Source organism: Prosopis cineraria, unplaced genomic scaffold (assembly GCF_029017545.1).
Source record: "Prosopis cineraria cultivar Desert tree isolate PC_DT_omini unplaced genomic scaffold, ASM2901754v1 PC9, whole genome shotgun sequence".
Classification (NCBI taxonomy): domain Eukaryota; kingdom Viridiplantae; phylum Streptophyta; class Magnoliopsida; order Fabales; family Fabaceae; genus Prosopis; species Prosopis cineraria.
Window position 1 is genome coordinate 27,832,612 of NW_026555340.1, and position 23,453 is coordinate 27,856,064.

General features: G+C 35.8%; 4 protein-coding genes across 5 annotated transcripts; 3 read left to right on the forward strand and 1 right to left on the reverse strand.

Moving 5' to 3' along the window:
* Window positions 1-1,449: 1,449 nt before the first annotated feature.
* On the forward strand, window positions 1,450-8,891 carry LOC129320075 (diacylglycerol kinase 1). 2 transcript variants are annotated; one of them, XM_054965225.1, is made up of 8 exons: window positions 1,450-1,586; window positions 2,414-3,809; window positions 4,391-4,757; window positions 5,252-5,328; window positions 6,378-6,497; window positions 6,620-6,784; window positions 7,240-7,380; window positions 8,256-8,891. In XM_054965225.1, the coding sequence occupies exons 2-8, from the start codon at window positions 2,631-2,633 to the stop codon at window positions 8,403-8,405; spliced, it is 2,199 nt and encodes a 732-aa protein (XP_054821200.1). In that variant the 5' UTR covers window positions 1,450-1,586; window positions 2,414-2,630; the 3' UTR covers window positions 8,406-8,891. The 2 variants fall into 2 exon arrangements, with proteins under 2 accessions (XP_054821200.1, XP_054821199.1); XM_054965224.1 differs by having other exon boundaries at window positions 1,483-1,697.
* A 2,722-nt stretch (window positions 8,892-11,613) lies between these two features.
* LOC129319956 (SWR1-complex protein 4) lies at window positions 11,614-18,744 on the forward strand. The gene is made up of 18 exons (XM_054965067.1): window positions 11,614-11,908; window positions 13,816-14,129; window positions 14,210-14,296; window positions 14,842-14,907; window positions 14,988-15,047; window positions 15,164-15,220; window positions 15,674-15,803; window positions 15,979-16,046; window positions 16,201-16,293; window positions 16,368-16,415; window positions 16,727-16,888; window positions 17,034-17,144; window positions 17,321-17,416; window positions 17,618-17,680; window positions 17,832-17,868; window positions 17,974-18,008; window positions 18,138-18,225; window positions 18,429-18,744. The coding sequence occupies exons 2-17, from the start codon at window positions 14,019-14,021 to the stop codon at window positions 18,216-18,218; spliced, it is 1,305 nt and encodes a 434-aa protein (XP_054821042.1). The 5' UTR covers window positions 11,614-11,908; window positions 13,816-14,018; the 3' UTR covers window positions 18,219-18,225; window positions 18,429-18,744.
* Window positions 18,745-20,416: 1,672 nt separating this feature from the next.
* On the forward strand, window positions 20,417-21,930 carry LOC129319957 (uncharacterized). The gene is made up of 5 exons (XM_054965068.1): window positions 20,417-20,775; window positions 20,861-20,979; window positions 21,077-21,265; window positions 21,361-21,412; window positions 21,517-21,930. Exons 1-5 carry the CDS (start codon window positions 20,497-20,499, stop codon window positions 21,625-21,627), a joined length of 750 nt encoding a protein of 249 aa, XP_054821043.1. The 5' UTR covers window positions 20,417-20,496; the 3' UTR covers window positions 21,628-21,930.
* Window positions 21,875-23,066, reverse strand: LOC129319958 (nifU-like protein 1, chloroplastic). Its single transcript, XM_054965069.1, has 3 exons — window positions 22,712-23,066; window positions 22,292-22,428; window positions 21,875-22,189 (listed from the first exon to the last, which is right to left on the reverse strand). Exons 1-3 carry the CDS (start codon window positions 23,046-23,048, stop codon window positions 21,998-22,000), a joined length of 666 nt encoding a protein of 221 aa, XP_054821044.1. The 5' UTR covers window positions 23,049-23,066; the 3' UTR covers window positions 21,875-21,997.
* Between the last annotated feature and the right edge of the window lie 387 nt (window positions 23,067-23,453).

Sequence of the window (23,453 nt, forward strand, 5' to 3'; positions counted from 1 at the left end):
TCATATTTATATCGCTTATGATTAGCATACTTCAATTGGAGAGAGAGACTCTTGTAATTGTCACAATAAATATGCTCATACTGTTGACGGCTTGTGTATTCATATTGTTGCTCTTCATAACCATACTAATGGCTCTCTTGCCAATAAGTTTCTTGCGACAGATAGGCATGCTATTGTTGATATTCATTATATGTGTACTGCTGAGCATAATCCTTTCGCTGTTGAGCATATTGTGATAGACCAGCATATTCATATTGATAATCTAAACGTGTGCATATGTTGTAGCTCATATTGCCAACTAAGCCTAAATAAAGTTGAGACCCAATGGTCTTGTGAGATGATTTGTGGCTTTGGGAAGATTTGAGAGAGTGGATTTCACGCGTAGGAAAAGGAAGTGAAATCAAACTCTGGTACCAAATTGATGTGAAACAAAAAAGGGGAGAGAGGAATAGACAGAAAAGAAGGAGGAGGGAAGGAGAAACTCTTGAAAATTCTATTCAATAACATTTAAAGTTGAATATAAATAAAAAAACTAACTCTATTTATAGATATCTAAAAATAATATGATAATAATAATTTAAATCTAAATTTTAAATCCTAAGTCTAAATCTAATATTAAATATACTGATATCTAAGATAATAATAAATAAATAATTAAAGCTAATCTAATAAATTAATATCCTTATTTAAACATTCCTATTGGATAATCTTAACATTCTAAATTAAACCTAATTATATTTTATCCCATATCAAGATAAGGTTTGAAAGTTTTTTATTTTAATATAAGACAAATCTTAAGTAATTAATGTTTTTCCCCCTAATTTTATTTCTTATTTATTTTTCGTCATTTGAATTTTTATACAATAATATATTATGGTTATTAATTACAGAAAGAATAATAAAAATTAAAAAATTAAATATTTTTTTAATTTTAAAATTATAAATAATATTTTTTTAATAAATGCAAAGTTAATTAACTTTTATTTTATATCATTTTTTATTGAACTTATGACATCACAGCTACGCATGCGATACATTTAACATTTTGGTTATTCGAACTTCGAACGCATTATAAATTTTTTTTTTCCCTTCTTACCTCCTGATAATCCATGATAGGATAAGTTGAGTTCAGACTCCAGAGTCCAGAACACGGTAGATAGCTAGATACCGATTACTGAATTGTGTGAAGAAAAGGAAAGTTCTCGGATTTGCTGCTGAGATCTACTTTTCGCCGTTCACTTTAAAACGACAATTCTTTCCGTTGCCGTCGCTCAATTCATTTCGAGCAATTACACGTGTCCTACGCCTACAGTGCTGTCCAGTCATTCAGAGACCGCTATTGAAGAAACGGGGTCCCACAGGATGCTGACCCTATTAGCTGCCCGCCTTCCTCTTAGTCGACGTGGAACTCGAAGAATTGGATTCTCATGCTTTCTTCTCCAGGTCACCACTTACAAAATCATTTTCCCCACCAAAGGGGTAAAAAAAATTACGATATATATATATAGACTTTAGATTTAGACTCGAAGCGCCAGAGAATTCTTATATTTTCGCCGGAGTGTTGGAAAAGCTACGTCCTGGCCTGGGTATTATTTGCTTCGATTCCTTCCTTCATTTTCCGAACTGTAACCTTCTCTGTAAGTTAACTAGGGTTTTCGCTGATCAATTAGATTGATCCTGCTGGCGCAACAGAAACTGTAAGTTCTAAAGTTTCCCCCATCTGGTAACCATGAAATGTCTGGAGATTGTGATTTAATCAATTCCGGGTTAATTGGCGTGCATAGAAACTATGTTGTCGGGTCGGAAAGCTTCCTCTGGGTAACTGAGAAACGGTGGGTTAGAAAAAGTAGTGACTGAGACGGTGGTGCTTTCATCACCTTGATAACTTTGGTTTGGAAAACGTTGCTAATGTCTCTTTGTATGCCATTAGGTCTGGGAGTTTTTCAATTTTTTTCAAATTCTCCTCTTGACTTACGTACGCTTGTTTTGGCTCCTGCATTTTTGCCCTTTTATCTGAACATCTTTTTAAGTTAAACTATCACTTTGATTTGGTCAAGGATACTTTTCAGTGATCCATGCCTTGTGTATTCATCATTTTTGTGCAAATATATTTGATTAATCTCATTTCTTGGGTTGGGACTTTATTTATGGTTACCAAAAGTTACGTGGAAGGAGCTAAGATCACTCTTTGATATAGTGTCTCCAACGTGTCTATTAAGTTACTGTAACGTGAAGATCACACTTTTCTTTGGGCGTCGGTTTTCTGCACGCTTGTCATAGTTTAACCGGTGTAATTGAGAGTCAAAAGTCAGCAGATAAGCACCTGGTGGTACAGAAAAAACCATGGAAAAAGAGTGTCTTTCTAGATCACGATATTTCTGAGTGAAAGAATGTGTACTTATATCTTATGCAGCATGTCAAAGCACATATGGACAACTGTGGAAGAATGAGGAATATGAAGTCATATTTTCAGATGATATTCAGGTTGATGATGCAATTTTTAGATGTTGGAATGGCACCTAGGTGTATGATCCTAGAAATTTATCGGAACTAATTCATCCTGTTGCCCTTGGCAACTCAACAATTCTAAATACCATTACAGTTTCATCATTGTGGATTATAGTTGAGTAATGGATGATGAAAGAGAGTTTGAAACGTTTCTTCATAGTTGGAATGCTAAGAATCCTTCTGACAGGCTTTTCTTTGTCTCCTGCTTTATCGCTGCTCTAGTTGGAATTTTGACCATAGCCTATACAGCCTTTCAGTGGAGGAGAAACATCAATCTAAGTTGGATGAAAGCCATAGCTAGATCTAAGAAAAACCCAAAGGCAAGGCACAAAGTACCTGTGGCTCCGCATAATTGGGTTCTAGAATCTGCATCTCGTGGAAAGAATTTAAACTGCTGTGTGTGTTTGAAGTCCTTGTCCCTCTCTCAAACACTAGGTCCTATGTTGGCTTCAGAAAGTTTTCTTCATCAGTGCAGTATTTGTGGGGCAGCAGCTCATCTGAGCTGTTCTCCTAGTGCTCACAAGGACTGCAAATGTGTCTCTATGATTGGATATGGGCATGTCATGCACCAGTGGGCTGTTCGTTGGACGGATGTTGCAGATCAACCTGATGAAACTTCTTTTTGTAGCTATTGTGAAGAGCTTTGTGGAGGGTCTTTCCTCGGTGGTTCTCCAATATGGTGTTGCTTGTGGTGTCAAAGATTGGTGCATGTTGATTGTCATAGTAGCATGTCTAATGAAACTGGTGATATATGTGATTTAGGCCCATTTAGAAGATTGATATTGTCCCCACTATATGTCAAGGAATTGCACTGGAATTTGCCAGGGGGTTTCTTGAGCTCAATTACTCATGGGGCAAATGAGATAGCATCTTCGGTACGTGCAAGTATCAGGAATCAAAGCAAAAAGTACAAACATGGAATTGAACCCTCAAATGAAACTGGGATCGGTGATGCTGCTTGTGAAACGTCCACAGAAAGCATTGGTGATGTTCATCAAAAAGTCAATGGTCATTGTGAAATGGATGAAAACTGTAATGGTCATGTGAATAAAGAGTTTCAACACCAAGATGGTGAAGCAATTCAAATAAGTAATAAGATGGATAAAAAACCCAGTTTGAGGCGCACTTCATCAAACAGTCAGAAGGATGAATTCCACATATTGGGAGTGAAACAGCAATACGAATTGATTGATTTGCCATCAGATGCAAGACCATTGTTAGTTTTCATAAACAAGAAGAGTGGTGCACAGCGTGGTGATTCACTTAGGACACGTCTGAATATACTTTTAAATCCTGTTCAGGTTTGATTCTCTGTAATGTTGTTACTTTTGTTGGTTATCATTTGGCTGCTTGATTTTGTTTCCTATTTTCTTGCCCTACTGCTGGCAAATATTTTAAAATATGTGCTTTTGGAAGACATTGTCATAGTCTTAACGGAAGCTTTAATGCAACCTTTTCGAAATGAATTGACTGTATTTCTATGAAGCATGAAAAAGAATCCCCATCATGCATGGATATATGTTTTGTAAGGATTAATAACTGAATTCTATGAAACGTGAAATTCCTATGCAGTAGTTACCGGAACAATGGAAGCGCAGTGTATATAAAGTAGGAAGTTTTGGTGTTTTGGATCTTAGAAATATGTTGTTAACCAATAAGCCACGCCCATCTATTAAGCATTCATCTCTTTTCACTAAACTACCTTTGTTTTTTTTTTTTAAAAAAAATTTGTATGACATGAAATCATAACTACATTATGTAATTAATATTTCCTCTAAATATGCATGAAATATGCTGAAAATGCCCATTTGGCCGCTCTTGTTAGTTGGTTGTAAATAATTTTACTAAACACGACTGATATACCTTGTTTTGGTTTGTTTAGGTTTTTGAATTGAGCTCATCACAGGGGCCAGAGGTGGGGCTATATCTATTTAGAAAAGTTTCTCACTTTAGAGTTCTTGTATGTGGGGGAGATGGTACTGTTGGTTGGGTTCTAAATGCAATAGACAAGCAAAATTTTGTTTCACCTCCCCCCGTTGCTATTCTTCCTGCCGGTACAGGAAATGATCTTGCAAGAGTTCTCTCTTGGGGAGGTGGTTTGGGTTCTGTGGAGAGGCAGGGAGGCCTTTGCACATTTTTGCATCACATAGAGCAAGCTGCGGTTACTATTCTTGATCGGTGGAAGGTGGCAATTGTTAATCCGCAAGGGAAGCAGCTCCAACCACCAAAATTTATGAACAACTACCTTGGTATGAAAATTCTTTTTTCTTGAGATTACTGTAGTCCATTAGAATATTTGAGGTGATTCAGAGTAACGGGTCAGTCTGCTTAGAGACTTACAGATTATGACGGGAGAAAGATATGTGCCTTTAGGAGTCCGGAGGTAATATCATGGTCTGATTTGAGTGTTTGATTGTTTATCAGGTTTAGGCAAATCGAAGTGTTTGTTTGGCTGTCATGAGTTCTGCTTCTTTGTCCGGTGTAGGCTGATTCTACTCAATTGTTTAATATGTGTAGCAAGATTTACTGCATATAAATTTGAGCATTCAATTCAATCTTGTAAATTTGTCTTTATCACAGTGATCTTGGTTCATGTGAAGTTGATATTATTCTCATCTCCTTTTGTGAATACTTATGCTAGCAGCCTTTTATGGTGGCACGAAAGTACTTCAATTATTAAGTATCAAGAATATATTAGCATTGCACTCATGGTTTCTGAATGCCTGACAATATTTGGTTTTAGGAATTGGTTGTGATGCAAAAGTTGCCTTGGAAATTCATAACCTGCGAGAGGACAATCCGGAGAAGTTTTATAACCAGGTATGTAATCTTTAATTAGAATTAATCTGGAATTACTTGTCATGTTGAAGATCCAGTTCATGAAAAGTTGTAACTATCAAAAAGTTGAAACTGGATGCAAGCTAGGAGAATGCTTCAATTTTTTTTCCTACAACTATTTGGTATCTAGTACTATCATATTAAATTAAGCACTGTTGGCCCCTAATAAGAGTAATTCTCAAAATATATTTTTTTCCATCCTCATGGTCTGAACCCCGTCACATTATTTAAGTGTTATCAAGCCCCTTCCATTGGATATATTCACTATCAGTGAGATTGCTTCATTTTTAGTGTGTCAAAACAAGACTACATCGTTGGTGCAGCCTTAGCATAATGTCAGAGCTGCCTTAGACTCTTATCTCAAAATGCCATGCTAGATAATCGAGTATTCTGTTTGGCCATTCTGGGGTAACAGTGAAATGGATGTGCACTATTAAATATGAAAAGGCCACATATTCGGTAACAAGATATTTTGGATTCCACGTTACTAAATGTTTGTTTCTTCCATTAATGGCTTAGAGGAAAGTGATGAACATGTTAACTTTGGCTAACTGGTGAAAACCCAGTACGTTTATTATGGTTGTGGACGCTAAGTTCACATAATATATAAAATGAAATTGTTTCATCATTTATTCGCTATGCTGCCTTTCCAGAATTCAAAGTATGACAGTGTAATTCTTAGGAGCTGCTGTAGAATTTCTATACTGGCGGGTTTCACATGTTTCTTTTTGAGCTTGGTAAATAATGCTAAGCCTCTGATACCCTTGCACATGATGGATGATCTTTCCTTTCAAGGTTGTTGTATACTCACATGATATGACCATCTAACGGACGTGATGCTAGTTTAGACTTATTTGTGTATGAACTGATGATCCATGAACTTTATCATCCAGCACCTTGAGGTGGAGAATTCAGCACCGCAGCTTTCTTGTGCCCTGGCTGTCTTAAATTATAGTTTACCCCTGCTGATCTCTCTTTAACTTTTTTCAATTTTTTTAGATGCGATGCTGAAATTACTTTAACAAATGCAGTTTATGAACAAAGTGCTATATGCAAGAGAAGGTGCTAAAGGTATTATAGATAGAACCTTTGCAGATTTCCCTTGGGAGATTAGAGTTGAGGTGGATGGTGTTGAAGTTGAGGTTCCTGAGGTGATTCTATATATGGAAATCATACTTTTCCATTCCCTCCACCTAAAAAAGAAACCCAAAAGAAGAAGAAAAAGAAGACATCACCATTCATTGTTAATTACTCTGGCTTTTAATCTGTTCAGGATGCTGAAGGGGTGCTGGTTGCAAATATTGGAAGTTACATGGGAGGTGTAGATTTGTGGCACAATGAGGATGAAAACTATGATAATTTTGATCCACAATCTATGCACGATAAGGTACTTGAGGTTGTGGTCATATCTGGAACATGGCACCTTGGCAAGCTGCAGGTAAAAATGAAATCCTGATATTCATTCTAATGACGAACTGTATGTTTTGAATTTGCTTGTGATGTAGATAAAGGGTCTAGAATTTGAGGACATTAGAAAATCTCATACTGGACCCTTTGGGGGCATTCGTTTAAAACCTGGTGATACTGAGGAAAACTCAAAAAGAGCATGGAGTTGATTAACTTAAATTCGAAATGAATTCTGAAACGAAAACCCCAAGGAACAGAGAAGTAAGAAAACATGAAGGTTCTTGTTTTATCATGTTTTTGGGTACTGAAACCACATTTCAGTTGGGTTTAGCTTATGCCTCTTTGTGCCATATATCTATCCATTCTGTTTAAGCTTAACTGAGTTAAAATGAACTCTTTTTGATGCCTGACTTTGACAATATCTGTATTTGAATTATGAAATCATGAATGTCAGAATCATCTGATGATGGCTTTGTGGGAAAACAGGTTGGGCTTTCTCGGGCTCGAAGACTTGCACAAGGACAGTCAATCAAGATACAGTTGTGTGCTTCATTTCCTGTTCAAATTGATGGGGAGCCTTGGTTTCAGCACCTCCCTTGTACATTGTTCATTACTCATCATGGCCAGGTTTTCATTCTCACACTCGAGCAAGAAGGGAGGTGCAGATTTAATGCATCACCCGCTATGTTAACAATTAGTTCATGCATTTTTTACGTTCTTATGTTTCACTGTTTACATTACTTAATTTCTATATTTCACAAGTCAGTAGAGATCTGATTAACTAGTTTGAATGATACTGATCAGAGAAATGGCCCTCTGCTGCTAAAATTTTAACTTCAATGATCTCAATTCTCAAGAAATACTCTTGATACTGTTATGATGTGTTTGGATTAATGGAAATTTGGATTTGAATTTGGATTTAGATTTATATCAAATCCCTCATTTGGATGAACAAAATTTTATGATTTGGATTTCCATCTCTTTTTACATTTCTTTTTTAATTTTAAATTCTTCTTATAGTCTAGTCATTTGAAATTATAATAACTTCAATCACTTCATTCTCTTTGTATTTTTACTATTGATGCCTCAATGACTCTTAGATCTTTTCTTATCTCTTGTGGATTGAAAAATATAAGTAAAATCATCACTTCTGATTTTTTATTTTCATTTTGAACCTCAATTCATCTCTCATTTTCATTTAATTTTTTTTTTAAACTACTCAAACAAGAATTTTGAATACATAGATTCTAATTGTGAGAATGCTATTTTAATGTTTTCCTTTTGGGTACAAGTAAATGTGGTGCTTTTCTAATCCTCACAACACTATCTCTGTTCCAGTGCCTAAAATATTTATTGGCTTCATCTGATGGTTTAATTTGTGCTTGTGACTGCAAAACAGCTACTAAGATTATTTAATCCTCTCCTAATTGGTCAGTTCTTTATAAACCTTCGTGCCTTTTCTCCTTTATTTATTTATTTATTTTTTTTGGGTGGTTATTCAGGCCTTTATGCTGAAGAGAGCGTCTGAAGAACCTCTAGGTCATGCGGCTGCAATAATCACTGACGTGCTAGAAAATGCAGAAACAAATCATGTAATCAACGCTTCACAAAAACGAGCTCTTCTTCAAGAAATGGCACTGAGGCTGACTTAGACACGTATTTTCTGAGTGATAAGAGATTTTGTAGCTGCTGTTTTGAGTGTGTGTGTGTGTGTGTGTGTTTTGTATACTCTCTTGTTCTTCCTTTTCGTTTTTTTAAACATCGTAGTCTGAACTTCCTGCTGCTTCCGAAGCAGGCCATTATACGAATATTATATATAACGAAGAGAAAGAATGGAAATCAGATAGCTTGCTGGAACAAATCATGTAATTCAGGCTTCACAAAAGCGAGCTCTTCTTCAAGAAATGGCACTGAGGGTGCCCTAGAATTTTTCACCGTTCCACCGAGTTACGAGAGATTTCGTAGCAGCTCTTTTGAAATATATATATATATATATATGTATATATATTACATGCCCTTTGTCTTCTTCCTTGTCGGTTTCGAAACATCATAGCCTGAACTCTGTTTCTCTGGAGCAGGCTTTTACGCGGACTGTGTATTAATGAAGAGAGAGAATGAAAATCAGATAGTTTTTTGTTTTTTTTTTTTGGTTTTTTGTCAATTTTCATTGTTATTGATAATCATACAGGACATCCACCTCCCAGTTACTTGTGGCATGCCATGTGCTGCGAGAAGCTCATGCCTCTCTTGCCCTTGCTCATGATTTGCATAAGTTCTATTGGTGGAAAAACATTAGACTCTGATTATATATAATTTGACAGGATAACCGGTTGTTATACGTTGGAAGAAGTGCGTAAATATGAATATGTATGGTTTTACTCTTTCAATTGATGTTTATTCAAAATTCTCTTATCCGATTGCTTTCGGGAAAGCTACAACTTGCAGGTTATTGTAATGAGTACTTCCTTGTCACCCAGTCACAGGCGAACAGTGAAGTAACATCGTTTCAGAGACAATCTATTTGCAGTTTACAGATTCCGCAGTATTTTTTCTTGCCCCCGTTTTTATGGATACTTTATTTTCCAATACGACGAAATTACCTTAGCACAATTTTTGGCGCCTTATCTTTTATTGGTATTCAAAAGATGATCTACTTGCTAACGCCATCCGTTTCACCATTGATCCCCAGAAAACCTTGCTTCACCTTCATCCACAGCCGTGCAACAAAACCTTTAACTCTTGCTCGCCTCCGGCCTGATCCTTTATCTGCTGCTTTCAGACCGGAAATCCTTCTCGGAGTTGTTGCGCTCTCCTTATAGATTCGATTCAAGTGGTGACGATATAGTGGAGAATTAAGGCGGAAAAGGTACGTCGGCGAGGCAGCGTTGGAGCCTTTAACAGCCTTTTTCATCCTGTCTTTCATCTCATGGTAAGCCGGGGAGGAGGACGAGACTTGCATCGCCTTGTTGATCTGATGAGTCATTTGTCTGAACTCAAACGAGTCGTACAAGTCGCTGCCATTATACTGAGTGTTGATTCTCCTGGTGGTAGGAGTAGTAGCTCCTACCTCTTTCTCTGGAATTTCCATGGAAGTATGATCAAGTTACATTTATACGACTGGCCAATCTTGTCCAAAATATCAAAGGCCAAACATGCAGTTTTACTCTGGTCTATTGTATCGTGAGGTTTAAAGTTAGAATACATTAATCAAGTACTGAGCAAGTTAGTTGCCTTGTAAGCAACGTGATTAAGTGCGTCTCTAGCAAGGAGATTTTGCATTGTTTTCCACGTTTCCCTACGTGGCCTTGTTTTACAACGAAGCAACTAAGCACCCATAAAATTTCTTTATCCATTCAACAATAATCAAGCTTGACCACTGTTCCAACCATTTTTCCAGGCAAGCATGTTTCATTCTTCTTGCGAAGAGCATATTCTTTCAACACAGAGAGGAAATCTCAAGAGATTTAGGAACTAGTTCCAACAGTATGAATAAGCTCCAGAGCTTTTGGCAGTGTTATCTACAAGATTACAGATAGCATAAATAAGCGTTCTTAGAAGGGTTGGAGAAGAAGCTTGAAACATACTTCAAGCAAAAGGACATCTTTTGAAATAATGGTTGAAAGAGAGGAGAGTTTTGCGCAGTTTAATCTGATTGAGTTTTGTATGAACTATGAAGGTTCTCTTTTGATATTAAAAAAAACAAACAAACATATTTGCTTAGTTTACTTGCCAAAGCAAATATTTTTTAAAAATAAAAATAGTTCATAAATTCAACAAGAATTACATAGGTACAACAAAATACAAGCTTCTTTTACCCTCCTTTATCTTCCTAACTCAAGGTAGAGGATAGTTAAGGATGTAATTTTGGACTGACATGATCTGAATAAGTCTAGTTAATCTAATAGCATTGTAAATAAAGTCTCTTAACATAAAATTCTTTACATTTCAATCTCTATTAAATAGTACTCTAACTTGCTATGAGATATTCCCAAAGGAATGATCATGTAGAAAATCTCTCTTGATCAGTCCAATAGCATTGACGGTGAAACAAATAATTTAATGTTCCTTATTTGAAATGTTGTTATATCTATTGGTAATGATATATATTTCAATGAGCGGGTCTCAAGACACTTCTATCACATATTAACACAAAAAAAACTATGACATATTTTTAAAGAAATCAAATTCAGTATGTCTTTTTTTTTTGCCAGCATATTCACTGTATCTTAAATTCAAATGAGAAATATTTTGTAAATAAAACATTTTTTATCTTAAACAAACATTTTTTACAATTTAAAAAAATTAAAATTGGATGCTATTTTAGTAGTTTCCATTATATAGGTTAAAGAATATTTTTATTTATTGAAAGATCGATGACTTATAGTACTTCAATTTATTTTTATTTGCCATTGAACCAAATAATGTTCCTTTTCTTCTCTAATTGGTAAAATATTCTTATCTCATTTTGTTTTGGGAGAATATTAATAAAGAATTATTGAAAGAATTTATATTTAAGAAACAATTGAACAAATTAACTACTTGTTAAAACAATAATTTTGCTTATTAATTATCAATATTTATTTGTTAAAAATTCTTGTCAAGTATTAAATTTTGCAAGAGTTTTTCAATGGATATTATCCCTTTTCTTTTCCCTTCCCATTTTGATAAAAGTATTCTACAAACCAAACGTATTCATAGGTCGAAATATTGGGGGGGGGGGACATTCCCATGCAATTCCCCTTTCTATTTGCAAAAAATCTTTGTGCCAAATAGAGCCTAAAGTAAAAAGTAAAATCTAAATTCTCAATCCAATGTTGGCCTAAAAAAAAATCCCAATTCAGCATTTCGTTTCACCATTTCAGGCATCCTTCGATCGACCAACGTCTCTTTTGCCCTTCTCTTCCTCTTTTTCTTCAACAGCCATCCTATGCTATCCGTCTCCATTGAACATCGTTGGCTTTCATTACTCTTCTCTCTTCTACTACTCTATCCATGTGGTATTGCTTTTAATGTTTCCCCCCCTTCCTAAGTTAATCTTTATGCTTATTGACCTAAAATCGCCAAAGTGGCTTCATCTTCGTCTTTCTCTTACACTCCATCCATCTGTCCACACCATTCCAACCTTCTGTTGATCTATTTGAAGCTCGTCAACTAGGTACCTCCTTTTCCATCAGATGTAGCTATGAGTTTCTTTTCTTTAATTATTCTTACCCATGAGAATGCATTCTACTTGAGTTAATAAATTTAACTATATATTAAGCTTCTTGTCAATGGATTATATATTATCCACAGCCTGTTATTAGGATTGAGTAATCCCAACTTTTAATCATTTGCAGGTAGTAAAAAGCATTCCAATCCTAATATTAATCCCTACTTACATGGAATTACTTGATACCACCTCCTCAATTACCTGACACCACCTCCCCCTATTAAAAAATTAATCCTAAGACTGAACATTTTAAGACTAGGTTGTCCCTTCACTCCATCCCTTCCCCTCATCTCTCCCTTCACTATCCTTGTTGGTGTTTGAAGTCTCTCTCTGTTTTCAAAGTCCCATGTCATTTTAGTTGTCCCTTCACATTGCTCCAAGCTTCCATTGATGTTGTACCTGTTGCACTGTCGCCTTGCACTATATCACGTCACAACACCGTCTATAGTCGCTGCCTCATAGTGTCTCCTTCCTTCTCCTCCTCCACACTAAACACCATCAATCAGATGAGAAGGTCACCCTTGGCATAAAAGTTCATCAGATGAGAAGGTTTTACTTTTAGGAAGTAGTCGATCTCATTTTGTTCTGAAATTGGAGTTTGCAAGTCATTCTTTTCATTATTCTCCTTTTTCTTTAATGTAATGTTGAAACTTACTTTTAGTTCTTATTACAATTCAAATCGGTGGGATTTTTCATTCTGTAAATGTTTTCATAAGGTTCTCCAAATAATAAATTGAACCCATCGTGCCTTGGTCCAGATGTGGTGAGCTCAATAGCCATTGGTTGAAGGAAGAAGATGGGGGTATTTATGCCTTTCTATTTAATTTTTGTTTGATCTAGTAGTTTTTTTTAATCCCACTAAACATCGATTAAAATTTATTTCCACTCCCAACATTGCTCTCAATGCCACTCCCAATCTCATTTCCAACCTCTTAAAATTCAATGACTCCTCCCAAGCCAGGCCTATGTTTTTGGACCATAGTATATTTCTTATGGTTTTTGGTTATGATTCATAATATCGAAAGCATCTGGTTTAAATTATGTGTTTCTTATGGGCTTTGATTGGAAATATATCCTGTTAACTTGTTTATTGATTTAATAGTTTCAAGCATTCTCTTCCCCGTAATGTATATGAATTTTCAGCACAAGAAGAAGATTGAATTGCAGCAGCGTTGATGTTTATACTTTATGTATGTATGTATGTTGTTCATTGATGGAATATATCTTGTTAACATGTTCAATGAAGGGCTGGATATTGATTGAATATATCTTGTTAACTTGTTTATTGAATGGCTGGATATTGATTGAACATATCTCAAGTTTATATATTATGGTTCCGATTAAGTTGTGTGTTTAAGAATATTGTTAACTTGCTTTCATGTCTCGTGGGTCTTCTAGGTTGTGTCTGAAATAAAATCCTCTCTCCCTCTATTCTTTTTTGGGCAAACTCTTTTGAAACACACATTGCATACTTGAAACACTGTTTATTAGTTGAAATATTGATTAAATAGACTCCAGCCTTCAGGTTTACAATTTTTTGGTTCATTCAAAATGAGAATCAGATTCCCCTTGGGCCATGTTGTGTTGTGGTTGTACATATTTCCTCTTCTTTTCTTTTCTTTTTAGTGGGCAGCAATCCCCCTAACCCAGTCGAACCCGATTCTGTGCTGGGATAGTCTGGGTCAGACGGGATCACAGGTTAAAGACCGGAACCCCGGATTTTTTTGGGCTGGGCTTTAAATTGATAACTGGCCCGTACACACCCCTAGTCCGCACTTTGCACCAAGTCATGGAGCGGAGGCGTGATGGATGTATTGAATATTGCCTAAAATCTTCTAATTGCTTTCCTGCAGGAAAAATATTCAAAAGACCTCGGTTCCTCAAACTGAAGTCTGACTTCTTGAATCAAACTATTGGTTGAGTGAAAATTGGGACAAGAGTTCGAAACCCTAGTTGACCCTTTTGAGCTGTGAGTTTTGTTTTTTGTTTTTTGCTTTGGTGGTTGTACATAAAGAAAATTGGAGAAGCTTCGCCCTAGATTTCCTCAGAAATTTCCATGGATGCCAAGGACATCCTAGGTTTGCCCAAAACTTCCTTGCCAATTCAAGAGAAAAGGTCTCGGCCCCAAAAAGATTCACAGAGAAAACCAGATGGCATTTCACGGGAGGTATCTAATCCATCTTTTGTTCATGTTTATTAACACCAAGTTCTGCAAAGCTGACCAAGTCTTTGTTGGGGTGTCTGTAGGTATATGCGCTCACGGGTGGTTTGGCGCCTCTTATGCCTGCAATTGATTTATCTCAATTAAAGAAAAGGCCTCCATCTGACGAGAAGGTTCTTTCATTTGATTTTCTTTAGTTATTTGTCTTATGCTTTCCTCTTCTTCTTGAGAAGTGATTTTGGTTGCAATGTCGTTTTTGATATTTGAAGTATTTTAGAAGTATATGTTGGTGGTTTCAGCTAAACTCTCATTTGAAGTGGTGTTGCTTTCTAATTTTTCCCACAGCCATGTCAATATACGTAATTCTCCATTTTTGAGGAAGGATCTATGCTAAGCGAACCCATGAGAATACTTTTTGATGCCCAATTATGTTTGTAAATGAGCAAACTGTGGACATCTGAGCTTCATTTTCTTTTCTTTTCTTTTGCTCAATAGCTTTAGTTCTTTGTTTTATTTCCAAACTTTCAGCTCTAATGTCAATCAAATATGCTGTAAAAACATTTAAAGGATAAAAATGTCTAATACTCGTTACATCCAATGAGCAAATCCTGCAACATGTTACCTGATTTTCACAGTTTATATAATGCTTTTAGTCGACTAGAGATATTAAGTTATGATGTCATTACTAATTTTTAAATGTTTGGGATTCTTCCTTCAGATCACTTGGCAGTGGCTTCCTTTCACCAATTCTGCCCGTAAAGATAATCTTCAACTTTACCATTGGGTGAGTTCTATATCTTCAATTTTTTTTTGGTAATCTCTTACTACACATGAGCTCTGAAAATGTCATTATTTGTTTTGCAGGTCCGAGTTGTAAATGGTGTTCCACCAACTGGGGACTATTCTTTTGCCAAGTATAACAAGGTAACTGCCTGTTCACATTTATGGCCATGAGTGATTTTCTTTCTAAACAACTTTGATTATTGAGTTCGGCATCTTTATTCATATTGGTGAATTCTAGTTCATTTGCTGTGGTGCAGTCTGTAGACATCATCAAATACACAGATGAGGAGTATGAGAAGCATCTGACAGATCCAGTAAATACGAGGCTTGAATAGAATGTATTTGTGGTGTTCAATGTTATTTTATTTTTTGGGTTGTTCTGATGGTAATGCCATGAATGATAATCTACGGTAGTCTTATAACTTTTTTATTTAAAATGATTGTTGGCCTGGGATTTTATGAACATGCAGAATTTAGATCGGACCAACTTCCTTAGGTTTGTAACTGTGACTTTTTTTCTTTTTTCCTTGTCAATATATATGTATTGTGGACCAAGAGGGAGGAAATTTTGATGTCATTTAATGGGAAATATATCTGGATATTATTTTTACTTTACTTGTGTTATCCATAATATCACCTTTGTTGATTTTTTCTTTTTATCCTTGAAGAGTCAAAGGAGATTGACATTAGAACAGCGTATCCTACATCCTTTTCTTTTATGATGCATAAAGCATCCTGCTCTCACCTGTTATATTTCTACCATGTAGATGTGGACCAAGGAAGAGACAGATCAACTGTTTGACTTGTGTGAGAGGTTTGATCTTCGGTTTGTTGTAATAGCTGACAGGTTCCCATCATCGCGAACTGTAGAGGAGTTGAAAGACCGATATTATAATGGTACTTGTCAATTATTCACTGAACTAAGTTATGTTGCTCGCTTGCTATCCATTTGATTTATTTTCATATATGCATCATGCTTTGAGATTTGTGTTTTGATTGGCTGTTTATAGGCTATATAAGTGGATTTTGATATTTAAATTTGAATTTGATTTTCCTGATTGTTGTCCTGTAGTATCTCGGACTCTATTAATTGCTAGGGCTCCATCTTTTGGGGATGTTGCAATGCATCCTATAGTTAAGGTACATTAAACTTCATATAATACCTCTAGGGAGTTATTGCTTGGTGCTTTCAAGTCACTTTGTTTCCTTTTTGAGTAGACTATTTTGTGTAAAATGAAACTTGAATATCATGATACCATTTGAACCTGCCTTCTGTTCATCTGTTTCATTGTAGGAACCATACAATGTTTCACAAGAGGTAGAGCGGAAACGAGCACTGTCCATGTACCTCTCTCAGACAAAGCAACAAGAGCGAAAAGATCAAGAGGTTTTAATTGGCCATTTTTTATTAATTATATTCATTTATGTCTAGTTTGCACTAATTTTGTTAAATTTGTGTAGGTTCTTGCTGAGGCAAAAAGAATAACTGAATCACGCATGCCTGCTAAGGTATTTATCCATGTTTTGATACCACTATTAATGAAGAGATACACGTTTGATCAAGGTTAGCTGATGATTTAGTGGTTTAGTCTTTTCATATTGTTGAACTGAAAAACTTGCGGATATTTTTGGCCCTTGTATTTATATGCAGCTCTCTTCTATTGTAACCTTATAACTATTCAGTTTTACTGATAAGAAAAAGTCTGTTGAATGAGTGGCCTTGAATCAGTTTGTTTAGGGTCACTATTATCAAAATTAATGCTCATTGTAATATAAGTTTCGTCATGAGTATTCATGTGCCCAATTTCCTACATGTCTAGGTTGCTGAAGAGTCTGAGGTTGCTGCTGCATCAAATGCTGGTGTGGAGGCTACGGAGAAGGCTATCTCTGGTGATCTTCCATCAGGTGTTCAGCTTCCATCGACAGTCGTTCCATCCACATCAACAGCAGATAATGCGTCCACTCTTGCTTCCCTTCGCATGGTAAGCAAATGCATCTTCTACCTTCGGTCATGTGGTCCTTCTAATAAATTTTATGAGAGGCAATTTTTAACATTCTGCTATTTATCTATACTTTTGGCGATTTACTATTCTTGACATCATAGTCTAACAGTGAGAATTATTTCAGCTTCGTGTGTATTTGAGAACATATGCGCTTGAGCAAATGGTCCAAGCTGCAAGCTCATCTGCTGGACTACGGACCATTAAACGGGTGGAACAAACACTGCAAGAACTTGGGGTTTGTTTACACACCCTGTATACAGTTCAGATTTATCTGTTTTATTGCTTCTGCGGTCATGAAAATACCATGACCATCTTAGCAACTAAGTAGCTGTTTCCTGTTGGTAGTGAAGTGCACAATATACTTGTTTATTTTCCTAGACATTGCTTTTATATCTTCGCCCTTGATTTCAGGTTAATTTAAAACCAAGGGTTCCAACGAAAGCTGTTTGTGCAGAACATCTTGAATTAAGAAAAGAAATACTAACTCTGCTCAATCTTCAGAAGCAGGTATTTGTTATTGTATGATAGAAGTGTGATTAGCCGTTAAGATTTCTTTATAATTAGATGCAGATGAGCTTTCTCATCTTAGAATGCCAAAATTGTTGAAAATGCCTTTTCATATAGAATTTTAATCAGAAATGTGAAAAAAGAACTTCCTTTCTCAAAGTTATTTGTTGATTTACTTCATTTAATTGCTTGTTGTTTCAGCTGCAGTATAAGGAGGCAGAAGGTCGTGATGGTTCATACGCTGAAACACCTGGCACACCGAAGGTTAGAAAACTAGTTTATTTGGGGGTTACTTCTCCCCTTCATTTGTTTCACTGTATTGATTTCGTGATTGTCCAAGCACACAATTCTAGTTCCAGACCTAGAATTTGTGATAATGAACATACTGACAGTGTTTAAATCATTTGGGGATCAGGATAGGACATTTATTCCAGATTCTATGAGTTTTGGAGGTAATGTATTAATTTTGGGCCACTTGCTACCTTTTATTCCTTTTTAAATTTTTGGGGGCTTTAAGGTACACGTCGTTGAAGCCATGTTTATAACCGTGATTTCAGGTGAGAGGGTTGGTAAAAGGGACCAGAAACGCAAGGTGCTGACTTTTTGTCTTGTTTGTCTTTTAAATAATTTTTTCTCCTCGTTTCTTGACCATTTGCATAATTGCGGTATTGTTGATACTTGCGACTGTTTTTTCTTTTTCCCTTTTAAATTCTTTGTATAGGCGCCTGGGCGGATATCAGAAGCTCCATCATCACCGGCTCAGTCTAAAAGGCCTAGAAAACTGAAGGCCTCTGATCTATAGTCAAGTGGTAATGAATCAAGTTTAATTGAGGAGAGAATACATGAGGGCTTAGAGCAATTGTATTCATTTATGACTTTAGATCTTTTATGCATTCTTAAAATGAAGGCTATATGTTGGGTCTCCTTTCCATTTCTTTGTCCTGTGAACCAGCACAGGAAAGCATGCTTTTTCGCCATATTTGCTTAGTTATGTTTTGCTGGTCATTGTCAGGTGTAATGGGAGAATAGATTGAGTGTTAGCGGGCATGAGGAATTCGGTGAGATGTAGGGGTATATTCATGTCCCAGAACTTCAGATTTTCTAACTGAAGTTCTTTGCTTCCTTCTGGATGGAGACTGGCTTCTTCTAACTTTTATATCTGTTGGTACAGCATGAGCCTAACTTTAATTTGTATGTTGGCAAAGCTTTGTACGGTTGTTAGGTGTTTCAGACCAGACAAACTTTCATTTGTTTTTTTTTTTAATGTAAATAAGCCATGTAATTGAACGCGATCTTTTAATTAATAATATTCCTAAAAACTTGATAAATGATAGAGTACAATGGCGTCTTGCAATTCATATAGCTGACCTCACTTAGTGAGATAAAGACTTGTTGTTGTTGTTGTTTAATGTAAATAAGCATATATAGGTGAAGATTGTATGAGCGAATGGGGCTTTTCAATTTAAGTGACCCCCCAAAGCTGATATTTGAGCAAAATAACTAACGGAAGACCCTCCAAAGTGACATTAACGACCAGATGTTCTTTTAACTGATTTGTCATTATCGGTAATATACAATTGAATTATATTTGATCACTCCTATTTTAAATGCTGCAATTGATTTCTTTTTAATTTAATTATCTTTCTCATTCCATCTCAAGCATTGTTTAACAGAATACTGGTATCATACAAATTTATGTAACCAGATTTACGGGGATAACATTTGTTGTTATTATCATTCATCTTTCTTATACTAAAAATAAGTGTAGTCTTATCATTTTGTTATTATTATAATTTTTTTGTGAATGCTTAGTCTAATGGGTAACAAGAGGATTAATGAAATGCATAAAATATTTTTGAGTTTAAAATTCTGCACATTTATAATTTGGCAAAAGACATTTACAAGTGTAAGGAGAATTTTTAACTTACAATATGCTCATTGCCTTGTTATAAATATCTTTTTTTTAAGTTGTAAATATACAAGATTTGAAATTTAAGAGTATTTTGTTCATTTTATGAAATCTTTAGATAAGTAAATCTCTTCTATGGGTCTCAAGTGTAATTTTCTCTAGTGTTATCTCACGTTGAAAGAATGATTTTAGAGAAAAAAAATTAATCAGAAAAGAGAACACCTGAAATCTAATTAATATCTCTTGAAATCCAAAGTGTAAATGGTAAAAAATATCTCTTAAATGTGTAAATGGTAATAAAATTTGTGAAATATCATAATTCTTCAAGTCTTTAAGGACATTTCTACATTCATGATTTTTTTAAATGATTAAAATATTCCCATTTTAAAATAAAAAAGTAACAACTTTTGGCAAAAATAAAATTAAATATTGATTACTATTTTAATTTAAATAATAAATTTTTTTATAATGACTAAAACAAAACAAGCAATTATAAATTTTATTGTGTAAATTTTGAATTTATTAAAGTCCAAATGTTATAAATATGTCACTACTTTAATTTAAGTAATAATTACTTTATTGTGACAATGACTACAACAAAACAAGTAATTACAACTTTATTGATATAATTTTTTTTTTATTTATTGAAGTATAAGTGATATAAATATTCATGACTACTTTCGCTTAAGTAGTATTTACTCTTTTTTCTTTTTGTAATGATTAGAATGGAACAAGCAATTGCAACTTTATCTATATAAATTCTTAATTCATTAAAGTTTAAATATTGTAAATATTCATAATTATGTTAATTTAAGTAATAACTATCTATTTTTATAATGATTAAAATAAAATAAACAATAGTTTAATTTTAGTTATTTTTTCAAAAATTATTAATGTTAGACAAATTTTTAAGCACTTGAAAAGAACTATAATACAAGATTTTATTGTCATTTACATTTCAACGAGATTTTTCTGTTACTTTCATTAATAAAACAAATTTTTTTTTGAAAAAAGTAAATTAGCGGGATTTTAATCTTTCCACTTAATTCTGTCGGCGAGTTATGGGACTTCCATGTTCCATCTTCACGTCCATTTATCCCGGCTTCCCTGCCACGCTAGAAAATAGGAATGGTTCCAGAAGAAAGTTAAAAAAGCGAAGAAGAAGAAGAATATGCAATCAGTGTTTGCTTCGAGTTGGAGCTTTTGCTCGTACCAACTCAGTCACTCTCCTCGCCGCAAAATATCCACATCTTATCTTCTCAAGCCAGTCTGTGCTCAGAGACAAGAAAGCACCACAAGCCCTACAACTTCATGGCCTTCCGTTTCGTTTTCACTTTTTGGTTCTGGCTTCTTCCTCGGCCCCCTCTTCGACGGCCTCCATTCTAGAGTCAATCTTGTGGTATACCGATCAGGCTCCATTGATTTAGGCCCCCTCCACACCAACGTCTGGGTATTACCTTCTTCTCCATCTCTCTTTTCTTCCCGATTTTCCTTCCTCTTTCTTAGACCTCTTTCCTCCAAATTCATCTCTCTAGGTCCCCTTTTTGCTGGGTTCGTTTTATTGCGTTCTTGGGTTGCTCCAGCTCTATCTGGATGAAAGGGTCTTTGACAACGTTCAAGACGCAAGTTTTCGAAAAACAATCGCCTCTCTGATGTAAGAATCTAGTATATCATCTATAAATAGTTTGACGTTGTAGTTTTTTTTGCGATATCTTTAAGGACAGTAAAACTTGTTATCATATCTGTCGTAGATTGGTAGCATTCTTTATTGAACTGAGTGCTGAAATTTACAAAGCCGGGATAGCAGACAATATTGAAGCCTACATACTGTTCGCCGCGGCAGAATTATTATGGCTTTTGTTGGACCGGACTTGGTCCGGTTTCACTCTTGCATGCTTCGTTGGTCTTGCTTGCCCACTCGCTGAGATTCCCCTAATGAAGTAAAGCTTTTCTCCTTCCCATTATACCCTATGGCCATGGTATACATAAAATAGATATGAGATTTTTGAAGCATATATATGTTTGGTTATTTCAGACTTCTCCACCTTTGGTACTATCCACAAGCCAATATCGAAATCTTTGGCCAGGTAGTTCATCAAGTCTGTTAAGAGCATTTCTTACATTCTCTTGCATGTTTTGGTGAAGACTTAATTCCTTCTTACGACCTTGACACCATGCATATCTGATGCAGGGACTAGTTACATGGACGGCCACTTGCTACTTCGTGTATACGTTTCTCCTAATCAATTTATCACGATGGTTCAGAACAGTCTTTACTGCCAAAACAGACAAGTCAGCCTAGAATAGATGTGTTGTATCTTGGGGCTGGGGGCCAGCCAAACTGGGAGAAAGAACAGCAAACAAACATTAAGATTATCAAGAGATTAGGCCAGCGTTATATTGGACTATAATAACATGCATTTTTTGTTTTTGGGCAAGTTGACGAATACAGTATTTCCCGATCATGGTAAGGCCTTAACTTCTGAACTCAATGTCTCCCTAGCTGAATCAGCTAGCGTTATGTATAAGAGGATTAAAAAAACAGCCCAGACTAACAATGTATGCTCCGAAAGCTTTTAATAATTTTACGTGCTTTATGCTGCTAGCGTCCTTCCATGTTTTTACTCATTTGCTAAAGCACATAGTAGCATCTTTATATACAGATCTCTATGCTAATTCTCGGAGAACAAAACATTCACAATGTCAGGGAACTTCTCCTTGATGGCTGCTTTGATTCCTGATCCAATGGAGTCAGGCCCCACGTACTTCACATGGCACTCCCCTCCTTCCACAGATAATACTTCCACACTGCCTCCATAATTTTTAATGGCCGGTCTCAAGATATTAAGATGGTTATTCACAGCCTACAATAGCAGAGTATATCCCAACAAAACCATCAAGATATTTTTTCCCCTTCTAAAAATCAATTTGATTCATTGTCCACTCGTGACAGGAGAAAAACTTACCTCAACAGTCGTCTCCCTCATTTCATCATCGTATACTTGCTGAATATCCTTCACTGCATCTCCAAATTTCTCCTTAAGCACACGTTCAATTCCCATCTTCATTGTCGTTGTTGAGCTGGGACAACTTTCACACGCTCCTGTTCATTATAGCAACATTTCAATACATCATCAGTTCTATCTGAAACTGTAATCTGTACCACTCGGACATCAAGCCTGGTAGAATCAAATGCTTTTATCATCTAGACTGCCATAGCCCCCACCCCAGATAGTGAACTATAATCAGTTCTGAATGACTTCCGAAAGCGGGGAAAAAATACAGAATATTTCGCAACAATTCCCTCCTGATTTATAAATGAACATGAAGAATATAGGGAAAAAATGAAGATGGGTGCGAAGTTGGAGGAAAGGAAGCGAAAGGACCTTGGAGCCTGAGAGATATAACGCCATCTTTGACGGACACGACGTCTACGTTGCCACCATCAGATATGAGGTAAGGACGAACATCTTCGAGAACGAGGTCGACGTTTGAAACGTTGAGGTCGAATTTCTGGGCAGAGTACAGTCCAGGGGAAGACCCCGCGGATGCACTCGATCGATTGGAGACGAACGGAATTGTGGTTTTCTTTAGAAAGAATCGCGCTGGCGGGATGAGCTTGTGTTCATCGGGGGATACGAAAACTGGGTATTGATGGGATTGAGCTCTGATTTTGGAACAAGCTGCGATTTTCAGAAATGCTGAGGCTGTGAGAGTCGCCATCGTCGAAGCCACAGGATCGAGAAATGACGAATCATAATATACAAATAACAAATGTGGACTGGACTGGACTGGAAGTGGGGTTATTCATTTACATAGGCCATTCTCAATGTTATAAGTTGGGCCACGGTATGGGCTTGTCACTTCACTCAGCCCACTTCCGAGTGTTTCGAGATAAAATCCAAATAATCCATTCTTTCTGTTTCATATGATTCTGGCCTCGTTGGAAGTGGGAGCATTTGACAGTAGCTGTTGTCATATTGAAAACCGGGTCAAGTTAAACTGAAAAACTGTTTAACTAGTGTTTTAATGGATTCAATAAAATAATTTATTCATGACTAGTCTAATTATAGTTTTAATCATTAAAATTTGAATTAATGCTTTGATCTATTTAATGATTGCTCTATG

Bases quoted from the DNA above. Each gene is read 5' to 3' on its own strand.
- LOC129319956 (XM_054965067.1), top strand. From the start codon at position 14,019: ATGGATGCCAAGGACATCCTAGGTTTGCCCAAAACTTCCTTGCCAATT. The intron at 14,130-14,209 runs GTATCTAATCCA...GGGTGTCTGTAG, and splicing joins CAGATGGCATTTCACGGGAG to GTATATGCGCTCACGGGTGG. The intron at 15,804-15,978 runs GTACTTGTCAAT...GTTGTCCTGTAG, and splicing joins GAAAGACCGATATTATAATG to TATCTCGGACTCTATTAATT.
- LOC129320075 (XM_054965225.1), top strand. From the start codon at position 2,631: ATGGATGATGAAAGAGAGTTTGAAACGTTTCTTCATAGTTGGAATGCT. The intron at 4,758-5,251 runs GTATGAAAATTC...ATTTGGTTTTAG, and splicing joins ATTTATGAACAACTACCTTG to GAATTGGTTGTGATGCAAAA. The intron at 7,381-8,255 runs GTTTTCATTCTC...GTGGTTATTCAG, and splicing joins TCATTACTCATCATGGCCAG to GCCTTTATGCTGAAGAGAGC.
- LOC129319957 (XM_054965068.1), top strand. From the start codon at position 20,497: ATGCAATCAGTGTTTGCTTCGAGTTGGAGCTTTTGCTCGTACCAACTC. The intron at 20,776-20,860 runs GTATTACCTTCT...TCATCTCTCTAG, and splicing joins CCCTCCACACCAACGTCTGG to GTCCCCTTTTTGCTGGGTTC. The intron at 20,980-21,076 runs GTAAGAATCTAG...TATCTGTCGTAG, and splicing joins AAAACAATCGCCTCTCTGAT to ATTGGTAGCATTCTTTATTG.
- LOC129319958 (XM_054965069.1), bottom strand. From the start codon at position 23,048: ATGGCGACTCTCACAGCCTCAGCATTTCTGAAAATCGCAGCTTGTTCC. The intron at 22,429-22,711 runs GTCCTTTCGCTT...TATAATGAACAG, and splicing joins TATATCTCTCAGGCTCCAAG to GAGCGTGTGAAAGTTGTCCC. The intron at 22,190-22,291 runs GTAAGTTTTTCT...CTGCTATTGTAG, and splicing joins TGAGGGAGACGACTGTTGAG to GCTGTGAATAACCATCTTAA.